Source organism: Jaculus jaculus, chromosome 6, assembly GCF_020740685.1.
Source record: "Jaculus jaculus isolate mJacJac1 chromosome 6, mJacJac1.mat.Y.cur, whole genome shotgun sequence".
In the NCBI taxonomy this organism is placed as follows: domain Eukaryota; kingdom Metazoa; phylum Chordata; class Mammalia; order Rodentia; family Dipodidae; genus Jaculus; species Jaculus jaculus.
In genome coordinates, this window is record NC_059107.1 from 158532837 (window position 1) to 158546258 (window position 13422).

General features: G+C 47.1%; 1 protein-coding gene across 2 annotated transcripts in view; it reads left to right on the plus strand.

The window, feature by feature from the left end:
• L3mbtl2 (L3MBTL histone methyl-lysine binding protein 2) overlaps nt 1-13422 on the plus strand; it is a 24732-nt gene continuing 11310 nt past the window's right edge. For both annotated transcript variants that reach the window (XM_045151701.1, XM_045151702.1), the window contains exons 1-5: nt 1-104; nt 1417-1654; nt 5768-5901; nt 7909-8032; nt 8714-8793. In XM_045151701.1, the coding sequence (XP_045007636.1) occupies nt 81-104; nt 1417-1654; nt 5768-5901; nt 7909-8032; nt 8714-8793 (600 nt within the window). In that variant the 5' untranslated portion in view covers nt 1-80. The remainder of the gene's footprint in view (nt 105-1416; nt 1655-5767; nt 5902-7908; nt 8033-8713; nt 8794-13422) is intronic.

A 13422-nucleotide genomic window follows, 5' to 3' on the forward strand; every position in this document is an offset into this window, starting at 1 on the left:
AGTGCGCTCTGGGCGAGCGGCGAGGCCTACCGGGCTTCCTGCCACTGGAGACGGTTGAAGCAAGGTTGAGTTCGGAGACGATGGAGAAGCCACCCGGCGTGGAGGTGAGAGGGGACGATCGGCCTTACACCGCTGGGCAGGGGAACTCCGCGCCCTTTGCTCGGTGGGTCGGTTGGAGACGCCATGAGGGTGGAAGTGTTGGTACCCCGAGGAGGTGGGTGAGGTTAGTAAGCGTAGTCCGGGCCATCCGTGTGACTCCACTGCACTCATGTTGGGGCCGAGACCGGGCGGAGAGTTTGGGGAGCATCAGCGTCCCGAGCCTGCGGATGGGGCACTGCGTTCCGGGATGCGAGATGGCGCGTCGTCTTTGCCCCCTCGGCCTTGCGGTCGTGAGCTTGCCGTGTTGTAAGGCCCGGCACGTCCAGGTGGGGAGTGGAGGGAGGTGAAAAGCTCCTGCCAGCGTTCGTGCACGACCTCCCAGTATCCTCCCTCGCAGCCTTCCTGGACACGGTTTCTTCTTCATGGTTAAAAGCAGCCGAGGGATGGGGAGAGATGGCTTCAGAGGCCAAGGCGCTCGCCTGCAAAGCCTGATGACCCGAATTATGATACCCCAGGACCCACGCAAATCCAGATGTACAAGGGGGTGCATGCATCTGGAGTTAGTTTGCACTGCCTAGAGGCCCTGGGAGCGTTCATTCTCTCTCTCTCTTTCTGTCCGGTTTTTGAAGGTAGGCTGACCTGGAATTCACTATGTAGTCTCAGGGTGGCCTCGAATGCACAGCGGTCCTCCCACCTCTGCCTCCCCAGTGCTGGGATTAAAGGCGTGCGCCACCACCACACCTTGCTTTGGTAGGGTCCCAGCTATTTTTATTTTATGAGGTTTCATTAGAATGTAACCTCAGTGAAAGGAACATCTGTATTTTATTTAATCCATTTTAGTAGCATTTGGGGGCCTGAGGATGTAGCTCAATTGGTAGAGTGCTTACTTATTTTGCACAAATCCTGGGTTCAGTCCTCAACACTGCATGAAACCAAGTGTGATAGCGCACGCCTGTAGTTCCAGCACTGGGGAGGTGGAGATAGGAACAGAGAAGTTCTTGACTACACAGGAAAGCCAGCTTGGGATACAGGAGATTATCTCAAATAAATGAAATATTAAAACAGAATCAGAGCTGGGAGTGGTGGCACATGCCTTTAATCCCAGCACTGGGGATGCAGAGGTAGGCGGATCACTGTGAGTTCAAGGCCAGCTTGAGACTACATAGTAAATTCCAGGTCAGCCTGGGCTAGAGTGAGACCCTACCTTGGGGGAAAAAAAAGAATCAGAAAGGATTAATTGCAGAAAATTTCTCCTTGTACACTAAAGGTAACCATGGTTCCCTCTGCTGTGCCTTGTCTTTGTCATTCTTCCACTAGGAGACCTCATATTCAGAACCAATGGAAGAAGAGGAAGATGATGACTTGGAATTGTTTGGCGGCTATGATAGTTTCCGGAGTTATAATAGCAGTGCTGGCAGTGAGAGCAGCTCCTATCTGGAGGAATCAAGTGAAGCAGAGAATGAGGACCGAGAAGCAGGAGAGCTACCCACCTCCCCACTGCATTTGCTCAGCCCTGGGAATACCCGCTCCTTGGATGGCAGTGGTTCTGAGCCAGGTGCCTTGAAGATGGAGAGGAGTTAGGAGGTCACAGAGGAAGAGAGGAATGGGTGGACACAGGCAATGTGGGCAGAGCCTTCCAGATGTAACAGGCTGTGTGATCTGATGTAATAGGATCTGTCTGCAATGGTCATTTCCATTGCTACAGTCTGGTTTCAAAGTGTAATTCCATTCTTTCTTATAATTTATCATTTAACACATATTAGATGCCTGTCAGTAACATGGTGAGGATTTTACACTTGTTTAGTAGGCCGGGGATTTCTAAGTTGGTGTGCACAAAATGATAGACTTAAAAGTGTGGATACATTTCCAAAAAGCACAAAATTAATAGCTTGTGGGTCGGAAGTCAAGGCGTTGTGGGGGCACAGAACACAGATAAAGTAACCTGTAGAGGACTGGGGTGGAGATGAGCAGGTAGGACTCCCCATACATTACCTGGAAGCTGGTTCACCTCAAAGGAGTGATGTGAGTGTAGCCGTTAGACCCTTGTGTTGGGGTCTGCAGTGTGAGGGCTGCCTGGGAAAAGAGGCAGGCTGGACAGTCTGTAGTGCTCCCTTTCCCTGATGCCTAAGCTCTTTGGAGAGCCAGTTGAATCATCATTCCAACTCATCTTGGTTCCTTTTCCTTTCCTCTGCTTTGTCTTTCTCTTCTGCTTCCAAAATTTCTTGTTGAATCTTATTTTTTTTAATTCATTTATTTGAGAGTGACACACAGAGAGAGGAAGAGAGAAAGAGAGAGAGGGAGGGAGAGCATGGGCACGCCAGGGCTTCCAGCCACTGCAAACGAACTCCAGACATGTGAGCCCCCTTGTGCATCTGGCTAACGTGGGTCCTGGGGAATCAAGCCTTGAACCGGGGTCCTTAGGCTTCACATACAAGTGCTTAACCGCTAAGCCATCTCTCCAGCCCTTAAAATTTTTTAATATTTATTTGACAGTGTGAGAGAGAGAATGGGTGCATCAGGGCCTTCAGCCACTGCAAACAAACTCCAGACACATGCACTATGTGCATCTGGCTGACATGGGTCCTGAGGAATTGAGCCAAAGTCCCTTGTCTTTGTAGGCAAATGCCTTAAGCATTAAGCCATCTCTCCAGCACCCCCCCCCTTTTTTATTTTTTTTAAGTAGAGTCTTGCTTGAGCTCAGGCTGACCTGGAATTCACTATGTAGTCTTAGACTGGCCTTGAACTCATAGTGATCCTCATGCCTCAGCCTCCCATGCTCCGCCATGCCTGGCTTATTTTTATTTAGTTTTATTTATTTATTTATTTATTTATTTGGGAGAGAGAAAGAGAGGCAGAGGGAGAAAGAGTTGGAGTGTCTGTAGCTACTACAAACTCCAGATTCATGTGCCACCCTATGCATCTGGCTTTATGTGGGTACTGGGGATTCGAACCTGGGTTCTTTGGCTTTGCTGGAAAGCACCTTAACCGTTAAGCCATCTCTCCAGCCACTGGCTTATTTTTGAGCATAGACAGAGATGCATTGGAGCTGCTTGCCACTGAAAATGAACTCCAGATACATGTACCACTTATGCATTGGGCTTTATGCAGGTAAACCTGGGCCAGCTACCTTTGACCAGTGAGCCATCTTCCCAGCCCAGCATCATGGAACTTTTAGAACTAGAAGGAATCATTAGAGACACAAAGTTCTTCAGAGATTTGTGACCCTGGCTATAGTTAGAATCACCTGGTAACAAATGACAGGTGTCCCAGTCACTGTAGACCAGTTCATTCAAATCTCGGCTAAAGTCAGTGATACCCCAAGTGATTCTTTTTTTTTTTTTTTGAGGTAGGGTCTCACTGTGGTCCAGGCTGACCTGGAATTCACTATGTAATCTCTGGGTGGCCTTGAACTCATGGCGATCCTCCTACCTCTGCCTCCCGAGTGCTGGGGTTAAAGGCATGCACCACCACGGCTGGCTCCGCTCCCCAAGTGATCCTCTCTCTCTCTGTCTCTCTCTACACACACACACACACACACACACACACACATATATTCCTTAATACTTAAATTTTTATTTATTTTCCAGTTCCTCGTTCCATCATTGTTTTTTTATTGACAACTTCCATGATTGTAAACAATATCCCATGGTAATTCTCTCCCTCCCCCCACTTTCCCCTTTGAAACTCCATTCTCCATTATATCCCCTCCCCCTCTCAATCAGTCTCTCTCTCTCCCTTTTTTTTTTTTTTTTTTTTTTTTTTTGGTGAGGTAGGCTATCACTCTGTACTCTCAGGGTGGCCTTGAACTCATGTCAATCCTCCTACCTCCACCTCCCAAGTGCTGGGATTAATGGCGTGTGCAAACACGCCTGGGTCAGTCTCTCTCTTATTTTTATGTCATGATATTTTACATCCTATTATGATGGTCTTGTGTAGGTAGTGTCAGGCACTGTGAGGTCATGGATATCCAGGCCATTTTGTGTCTGGAGGAGCACGTTGTAAGGAGTCCTACCCTTCCTTTGGCTCTTACATTCTTTCTGCCACCTGTTCTGCAATGGACCCTGAGCCTTGGAAGGTGTGATAGAGATGTTTCAGTGATGAGCACTCCTCTGTCACTTCTCAGCACCATGGTGCCTTCTGAATCATCCCAAGGTCACTACATCTGAAAAGAGAAGGTTCTCTAACCAAAAGTGAGAGTAGCATTAATATATGGGTATGAAAATTAAGAGAAGTGCTTACTGGGCAGTTTGGTGAGCATAGTATATACATTTAGCCAGACAGCAGCAGATGTTACACCCCTAGGGCTCATGACTACCCCTGTTGTAGGTTTTCAGTATCAGGGATGTACTCCCTCCCATAGAGCAGGCCTCCAGTCAATTAGAGGGTGGTTGGTTTCCTCCATAAAAGACATGCCACTATTGTACCCATTGGCTCATTTGGCCTGGCTGGCGAAATGTAAGGCTTATAGTGTCCACTGTTGAGTATCTTCACTGGAGATTTCTCTCCCTCCCGTGGAACTTCATGCAGCGTTGCTTTTTCCAGTTTTCTGTCAGCTGGTCTACATGGAGGAGGTTTTCAGCTCAGCTCCAGCAGGATTTCTCAGTGGCTTTGCAGCCCAAGTATGTTGAATCTTCAGTAAAAGGATTTTACCATCTATTTCTGGTGGGAAACCAAGGGCCTTAGAATGGCCTGTAATGTTTTGGGGGACCCCAAGTGATTCTTGAAGTCAAGTTGTAATAGATCTAGTTTGTCTCTTTGTTATTTAGATGAGGGATTAGTGCCACAGAAGTTAAATGATTTTGATAGTTTTTCTCTTCTCATTTTCTTTTCTCTAAAACTTGCCAAAACCTACCCATTTCCCGAGTCATCCATATGGATTTTCCTTACTTTCCACTGTTGCTACAAAGCCAAACAGTGTAGCTTGGGCATGATGATAGGTCCAGTGGCAGCATGCCTGTAGTTCTAGCTACTTAAGAGGCTGATGCAAAAGGGATTGCTTGGGCTGGAGAGATGTCTTAGTAGTTAAGGCACTTGCCTGCAAAGCCAAAGGACCCAGGTTCAATTCCGTAGGACCCATGTAAGTCAGATGCACAAGGTGGCCCATGCATCTGGAGTTTATTTGCAGCAGCTGGAGGTGCTGGTGCGTCCATTCTTTGTCTGCCTCTTTCTCAAGTAAATAAATTAGTAGTTATTAAGAAAAATAAAAAGGGATTGCTTGAGCCCAGGAATTTGAAGTAAGCCTGGACAGCATGGTAGGACTGTCTTGTGTGGGAGGGAGACACATACTCCAGTACCTCTGTATGCTCAGGGTGCCCTTGAACTCCAAGGCGCACTCCACCAAGCCTGCTCAGTACCTCCTCTTTTTTTTTTTTTTTTTTTTTTTTGGTTTTTCAAGGTAGGGTCTCACTCTGGTCCAGGCTGACCTGGAATAAACTCTGTCATCTCAGGGTGGCCTTGAACTCATGGCAATCCTCCTACCTCTGCCTCCCAAGTGCTGGGATTAAAGGCGTGTGCCACCACGCCCAGCTTCAGTACCTCCTCTTAATCCATCACAGTAGGAGTTGAAGCTTACCTGGCTAACATAGTACTCCAGGCTTTGAAGAGCCGGTTCTTTTTATTGATTTGAAGTGACTGTAACTGGAAGTTACATACTGCATTCTCTTTCTAGCTGTCTGTGAGATGTGTGGCATCGTGGGCACAAGGGAAGCTTTCTTCTCCAAGACCAAGAGGTTCTGCAGTGTCTCCTGTTCCAGGAGCTACTCCTCCAACTCCAAGAAAGCCAGTATCCTGGCTAGACTGCAGGTGAGAGGCAGCCACTCACACCCTTCCTGGGCTTGGGGTGCTGAGACAGAATCCATCAAATGATGGAAGTCAAAATCCTAGTACGAGCTGGGCGTGGTGGTGTGCATCTTTAATCCTCACACTTGGGAGGCAGAGGCCTCAGACTACAGAGTGAATTCCAGGTCAGCCTGGGCTAGAGCGAGACCCTACCTCAAAAACACAGACCTAGTAGGCTTGAGGAACTCTTTGTATGTGGCCATCTAATGTGATTTCCTAGCATTTAGGATATGTTCTCACACTTTAGAAGATCAAGAAATCCCTCCCTGAAGCATGTTAAAGTACAATTTTTTTTTTTTTGGTTCTTCAAGGTAGGGTCTCTAACCCTAACCCTAACCCTCCCATGGAGCAGGCCTCCAGTCCAGTTAAAGGGCTGTGGGTTTCCACCATGACAGACATGCCACTACTGCACCCATTGACTCATTTACTTGATCTTTTTTTTTTAAACTTTTAAAATCTCTTTTTTTTTAAAAAAATTATTTATTTATTTGTTTGAGAGCAACAGACACAGAGAGAAAGATAGAGGAGAGAGAGAGAATGGGCACGCCAGGGCTTTCAGCCTCTGCAAATGAACTCCAGACGCGTGCACCCCCTTGTGCATCTGGCTAACGTGGGACCTGGGGAACCGAGCCTCGAACCAGGGTCCTTAGGCTTCACAGGCAAGCGCTTAACCGCTATACCATCTCTCCAACCCAACCTGGGTCCTTTGACTTTGCAGGCAAGCACCTTAACCACTAAGCCATCTCTCCAGCCCTTACTTGATCTTTTTGAGACAAGTTTTCTGACTGAAGCTCACCAGTTCAATTGGACTTGCTGGCCAGCAAGCCCCAGGGTCTTCAGTGCAGAAATTACAGACTTTGACCATTAATCCTGGCCAAGGCAGGATAGGGAGTTTGGGGTTAGCCTAGGCTATTTTTTTTTTTTTTTTTTTGAGGTAGTGTCTTGCTTTAGCCTAAGCTGACCAGAAATTCACTGTGTATCAGGGTGGTCTTGAAATCACAGAGACCTCCTATCTCTGCCTCCCGAGTGCTGGGATTAAAGATGTGCGCCACCACTCCCAGCTATATCTTTCTTTCTTTCTTGTTTTTGTGGTTTCTCAAGGTAGGGTGTCCCTCTAGCTCATGCTGATCTGGAATTCTCTATGTAGTCTCAGGCTGGCCTCAAACTCATGGTGATCCTCCTACTTCTGCCTCCTGGGTGCTGGGATTAAAAGCATGCACTGCCATGCCTGACTTCATCTTTTAAAATATATATAAATGTATATGTATGTATGTGTATACATACATATAGTAAGTGACAGGGCACATACAGTTCCCTTAAGCACCTGGTGAACATTCACATATATACCACACATTGCCCCTGAGCCTGGAGAGGTAGTTCCTGGCCCCTGTGGAACCCATTCTTTGCTATAGCTCTGCATGAGCTGGGAGGATGGAGATGACTCGGGTAAGCTGTTAGAGAGAGGGCCTTGGAGTAGGCTAAAGACAGAGCGTACGTCCCTCCTGTACTCCACCACCAAGATTTCTCACCATTCTGTTTTACAGAGCAAACTGAAGCCCAAAAGAGGTTAAGTAGTTTGACCAACACCAGGCAGTCCCAGTCCAGACCCCAGTTATTGCTGGGCATCGAGGGTTGTGCCAGTGATCCCTGCAGGAACTAGATGATCCCTACAAGTGTCAAAACAAACTAGTCTCCTTTTTTTTTTTAAATTTTTTTCATTTATTTTTATTTATTTATTTGGGAACAACAGACAGAGAGAGAGAGAGAAAAAGGCAGAGAGAGAGTGAGAATGGACATGCCAGGGCCTCCAGCCACTGCAAACAAACTCCAGATGCGTGCGCCCCCTTGTGCATCTGGCTAACGTGAGTCCTGGGGAATTGATCCTCGAACCGGGATCCTTAGGCTTCGCAGGCAAGCGCCTAACCACTCAGCCATCTCTCCAGCCCCAAACTAGTCTCTTCTTGTCTCCAGGGGAAACCACCCACCAAGAAAGCCAAAGTCCTGCACAAGGCAGCCTGGTCTGCGAAAATTGGAGCCTTCCTTCACTCCCAGGGGACAGGACAGCTAGCTGATGGGACGCCCACAGGACAAGATGGTGAGACAGCAGAAACCTGGGCGGGGAGGCCAGGGTGAGGAAATGCGGAAACCCTATTGTGAATTGAATCTCACCTGCTGAGCATTGAGGAAACGACCTGAAGAAATCCCTTCCATTACCCTCCAAGGCTCTGGATCACTAAATTGGCAAAGATTGACTGCTTGCTCTTGTTTCTCCTTGCTTTTATCTCGATGGCTCCTTTTGCCCTGGGTCAGTCGGGGGCAAAGATGTGGAGCAGATGTAGGATAAGGAAAGGGAGTGGGGAGATTTTGGAGCAAATTAGTTGGAAGCACAAAGCAGTCCAGCTGTGGTTGGCATGCTTTTCTGGCTGGAATTGCTCCTTGCAGCAGGTGGGTGGCCTGGCCTCTGTGGTTGCTCCTCCTACCTGGGCCGATTAGGTGTGGCCCATGAGAATGAGAGTGGTCTGAGGAATTTAAGCCATAGGGGTATTTGAATATCCTTTCTTTGTGGGGAAAGAAAGCAAAGCTGCTCTGAACATCCTCTACCCCTCTATGTCAGGCTGCCTGTAGTGTGGGACCTCTCTGCCCTGATGGCCTTTGGTAGGGCAGGTATGGTGCCTGTAGGCTGGGGACAGGGGCTTGACTCTGCGCTCCTTAAGAGTCCTCTGGGGATGGCTACTTCGCCGTTGGTTTCCAGACTATTCTTCTTTCTGCTCTGCAGCTCTGGTCTTGGGGTTCGACTGGGGAAAGTTCCTGAAGGATCACAGTTACAAGGCTGCTCCTGTCAGCTGCTTCAAACATGTGAGTGTCCTGGCCTTGAGGGAGGGACTGCTTGCGCTGTTGGCTGTACTGCTTCTTACTCTGCATCTCTTGAGGAGGGAACAGTGGGGAGTTACCCTGGATGAAACTTTCTTTAACTTTTGTTTACTTCTCTCTCTCTCTCTTTTTTTTTTTTCGAGATAGAGTCTCACTCTGGCCTCCAACTCACGGTGATCCTTCCACCTCTGCCTCTTGCTTTGCTTATTTACATACCAGCCTTGCACGGACTGACTTGTTTTCAAAGGAGGGTCTCACTGGCTCCTAGTTGACTTTGTGTATTTTCTGCCCCCAAGGCAGTGTCTCACTCTAGTCCAGGCTGAACCGGAACTCATTTTGTAGCCCAGGCTGGCCTCAAACTCACAGTAATCTTCCTACTTTATCCTCCAGAGTGCTGGAATCAAAGGCGTGCACTATGCTTGGCTTTTTTATTTACTTTTTTTTGGTTTTTCAAGGTAGGGTTTCAGCTGGAATTCACTAGAGTCCCAGGCTGGCCTCAAACTCACAGTAATCTTCCTACTTTATCCTCCAGAGTGCTGGAATCAAAGGCGTGCACTATGCTTGGCTTTTTTATTTATTTTTTTTTTGGTTTTTCAAGATAGGGTTTCAGCTGGAATTCACTAGAGTCCCAGGCTGGCCTCAAACTCACAGTGATCCTCTTACCTCTGCTTCTCACATGCTAGTATCAAAGGCAGGCATGTGCCACCATGCTGGGTTTAGGCTTTTTTAGGTTTTTTTTTTTTTCAAGGTAGGGTTTCACTCTAGCTCAGGTTGTCCTGGCATTCACTATATAGTCTCAAGGTGGCCTTGAACTCACAGTGATCCTCCTACCTCTGCCTCCCAAGTGCTGGAACTAAAGGCATGCGCCACCACACCAGGCTAAGTCCCCCTCCCCCAAAGTAGGATCATATGTAGCCCAGAGACCTGGACCTCACTCTGTAGTTCCAGGCTGGCCTTGAACTCATAATGATCCTCCTACATTTGCCTCTGGAGTGCTGGGATTAAAGGCATGTGTCACCACACCTAGCTGGTGTGTGTGTGTGTAGTGTGTGTGTGTGTGTGTGTGTGTGTGTGAGAGAGAGAGAGAGAGAGAGAGCGCACGCACGTGCACAAGGGGCAGGCAGGCAGGCAGGCAGACAGACAGACAGACATTGTTTCTGGAAGCCCAGGCTGACCTTGAATTTCTGATTCTGGCTCCCAAGTACTGAGATTATAGACATGCACCACCGTGTTCTCCCTTGTGCTGGTTAGTAGAGCGTCTTTTTTTTTTTTTTTTTCCTGGTCCTGGGGATGTCACATACCCTACCACAGAGCCAAACCTAGTCTAATATGAAGCATAGCTCTGCCTCAGCAGACTTCTTGCCGGCCAACTCTGAAAAACTAGAAGGATGAAGCCCAATAGGTTCGAGGTCTAGAACTTCACACCCAGCAGCTGCCGCCTATAGGCTGGCAGTGACAACTGTAACAGTGTCATCTGCCCTTTTTTTTTCTGAGTTAGGGTCTCACTGTGGCCCAGGCTGACCAGTAACTAACTCTCCACTTGATTTTAGCCAAAAGGCAGAAAAGTGATTGTAACTCAGTCTCTAGTCCCAGGCTGACCTTGAACTCACAGGCCTTTTGTCTTTTTGTTGTTGTTTTTGTTTCTATTATTTTATGTTTGACCAGGTCTCACTGTGTGACCTATACTGGCTTTGAGATCCTCCAGCCAAAGTCTCACGTGTACTGTTTGCTTAAGACAGGATCTCATAGTGTATCCCAGGCTGGCCTGCAACTTGTAAGCAATCCTTCCACCTTATAAGTGTAACAGGGTACTTGGGGTCCAGGAAAGTGTTTAAACCCCAAACTCTAGGTTCATTTCAATTTTATTTTATTTTTTATTTATTTATTTGAGGGGAGCAGATAGGGAGAGAGAGAGCAATAGAGGGAGAATGGGCGTGCCAGGACTTCCAGCCACTGCAAATGAACTCCAGAAGCATGTGCCACCTTGTGCATTGGCTAACGTGGGTCCTGGGGAATCGAACTGAGGGCCTTTGGCTTTGGAGGCAAGTGCCTTAACTGCTAAGCCATCTCCCCAGCCCTCATTTCTAATTTTGTAAAAAATGTTTTATTTTTACTTATTTGACAGAGAGAGAGAGAGAGAATGGGTGCTCCAGGGCCTCTAGCCACTGCAAATAGACTCCACATGTATGCGCCCCCTTGTGCACCTAGCTAACCTGGGTCCTTTGGCTTTGTAGGCAAATGCCTGAACCACTAAGCCATCCCTCCATCTAATTTCTAATTTTAATCAATTATTAAATTATATTTATTTTAATATTTTATTATTTTTATTTATTTATTTATTTATTTTGTTTGTTTGTTTGTTTTTTCAAGGTAGGGTCTCACTCTAGCCCAGGCTAACCTGGAATTCACTCTGTAGTCACAGGATGGCCTCAAACTCATGTCGATCCTCCTACCTGTGCCTCCCAAATGCTGGGATTAAAGGCATGCCCCACCATATCCGACTCAATATGTATATATATATATTTTTTCAATATGTATATTTTTAATATTCTTTGTTTATCTTTTATTTATTTGAGAGCAATAGAGAGGAAGAGGCAGATAGGTAGAGAGAGAATGGGGTGCCAGGGCCTCCAGCCACTGCAAAAGAACTCCAGATGCATGTGTCACCTTGTGCATCTGGCTTATGTGGGTCCTGGGGAATTGGGCCTTGAACCAGAGTCCTTAGGCTTAACAGGCAAGCGCTTAACCACTAAGCCGTCTCTCCAGCCCCCGACTTAATATTTTATTTATTTATTTGACAGAGAGAATGGGGGAGAGAGAGAGAATGGGTGCGCCAGGGCCTCCAGCTACTGCAAACAAACTCCAGACGCATGTGCCCCCTTGTGCATCTGTGTAACGTGGGTCCTGGGGAATTGAACCTGGGTCCTTTGGCTTTGCAGGCAAATGTCTTACCTGCTAAGCCATCCCTGCAGCACTAAATTGTATTTATTGAGGGAAGTACAGAGTCAGAGAAAGATACCCATATGGCTAGAGATCCCACATGGGGGCCCTGGGAAAACCATGAAAAAAAGAAAAGAAAGTTCAAGGAGCTCCTGCCATGTGGGGAGCTGGAGGAGGTAAAGAAGCCATGTGGAGAGTGGGGGGTAGGAGGCCCTCCCCTCAGCTGGAAGTTCCCAAGTGGCCAGAGAGCCTGCCCTCCTCCCTTGTAAGGGTATTTATAAGCTTATAGTGGTGGGCTGTCTTCCCACTCAGGTGAGCCAGAGGGGACAGCTGGTTAGTCAGGGCTAGGGGCTGTCTCAGGAAGAGATTAGCTCTTGAACCCAAGTTCCAGGGGCTGAACTTTGACCAACTACAGAGTTTAAATCCTATGAAAGACCTCCCTCCCAGGAGGGGTCCTGGTTGTTTGTGAGAAAAAAAAAAAAAAAAACAAAACAGCAGAGGGAACTAGGCAAGAGATAAATCAGATCATCTTTGATTTCTAGCAAGTGCAGACTTTCCTGTCTTTTTTACTTTTAGGGGCCCAGTCACCCTAACTGACTATTCCCTCTGTTAAGTGCTGGGATTACAGTCATACCTGGGTCTTTTGTCTTTTAGTCCCATTTCTAAAAGCCCCAGAGGAGGCTTTTCTCTATAGCTGGCCTGAAACTCATGGACACCCTCCTACCTCCGACTCTGGAGTGCTGGGATTAAAGGCGTGCACCCCTAGCGTGGTTGCTGGGGAATCTGTGACCACCTGAAGCCCACTCCCTGGACTGCGTAAACTGTCCTGCCTGGTAGGACATGCCCTACACTATCAGCTCCCTGACTCTGCTAACGAAGGGGTGCATCTCACCCACGGGCAGGAAAGGCCGTCTCTTTTGCCTGAATTCTCTAGTGGTCCCATCTTTTTTTTTTTCTTTTCACAATTTTTATTAACATTTGCCATGATTATAAAAAATATCCCATGGTAATTCCCTCCCTCCCCCCAGCACTTTCCCCTTTGAAATTCCATTCTCCATCATATTACCTCCCCATCTCAATCATTGTATTTACATATATACAATATCAACCTATTCAGTACCCTCCTCCCTTCCTTTCTCTTCCCTTTATATCTACTTTTTAACTTACTGGCCTCTGCAACTAAGTATTTTCCTTCTTACACAGAAGCCCAGTCTTCTGTAGCTAGGATCCACATATGAGGGAGAACATGTGGCGCTTGGCTTTCTGGGCCTGGGTTACCTCACTTAGTATAATCCTTTCCAGGTCCATCCATTTTTCTGCAAATTTCATAACTTCATTTTTCTTTACTGCTGAGTAGAACTCCATTGTATAAATGTGCCACATCTTCATTATCCACTCATCAGTTGAGGGACATCTAGGCTGGTTTCATTTCCCAGCTATTATAAATTGAGCAGCAATAAACCTGGTTGAGCACGTACTTCTAAGGAAATGAAATGAGTCCTTCGGATATATGCCTAGGAGCTATAGCTGGGTCATATGGTAGATCAATCTTTAGCTGTTTTAGGAACCTCCACAATGATTTCCACAATGGCTGGACCAGATTGCATTCCCACCAGCAGTGTAGAAGGGTTCCTCTTTTTCCACATCCCCGCCAACATTTATGATCATTTGTTT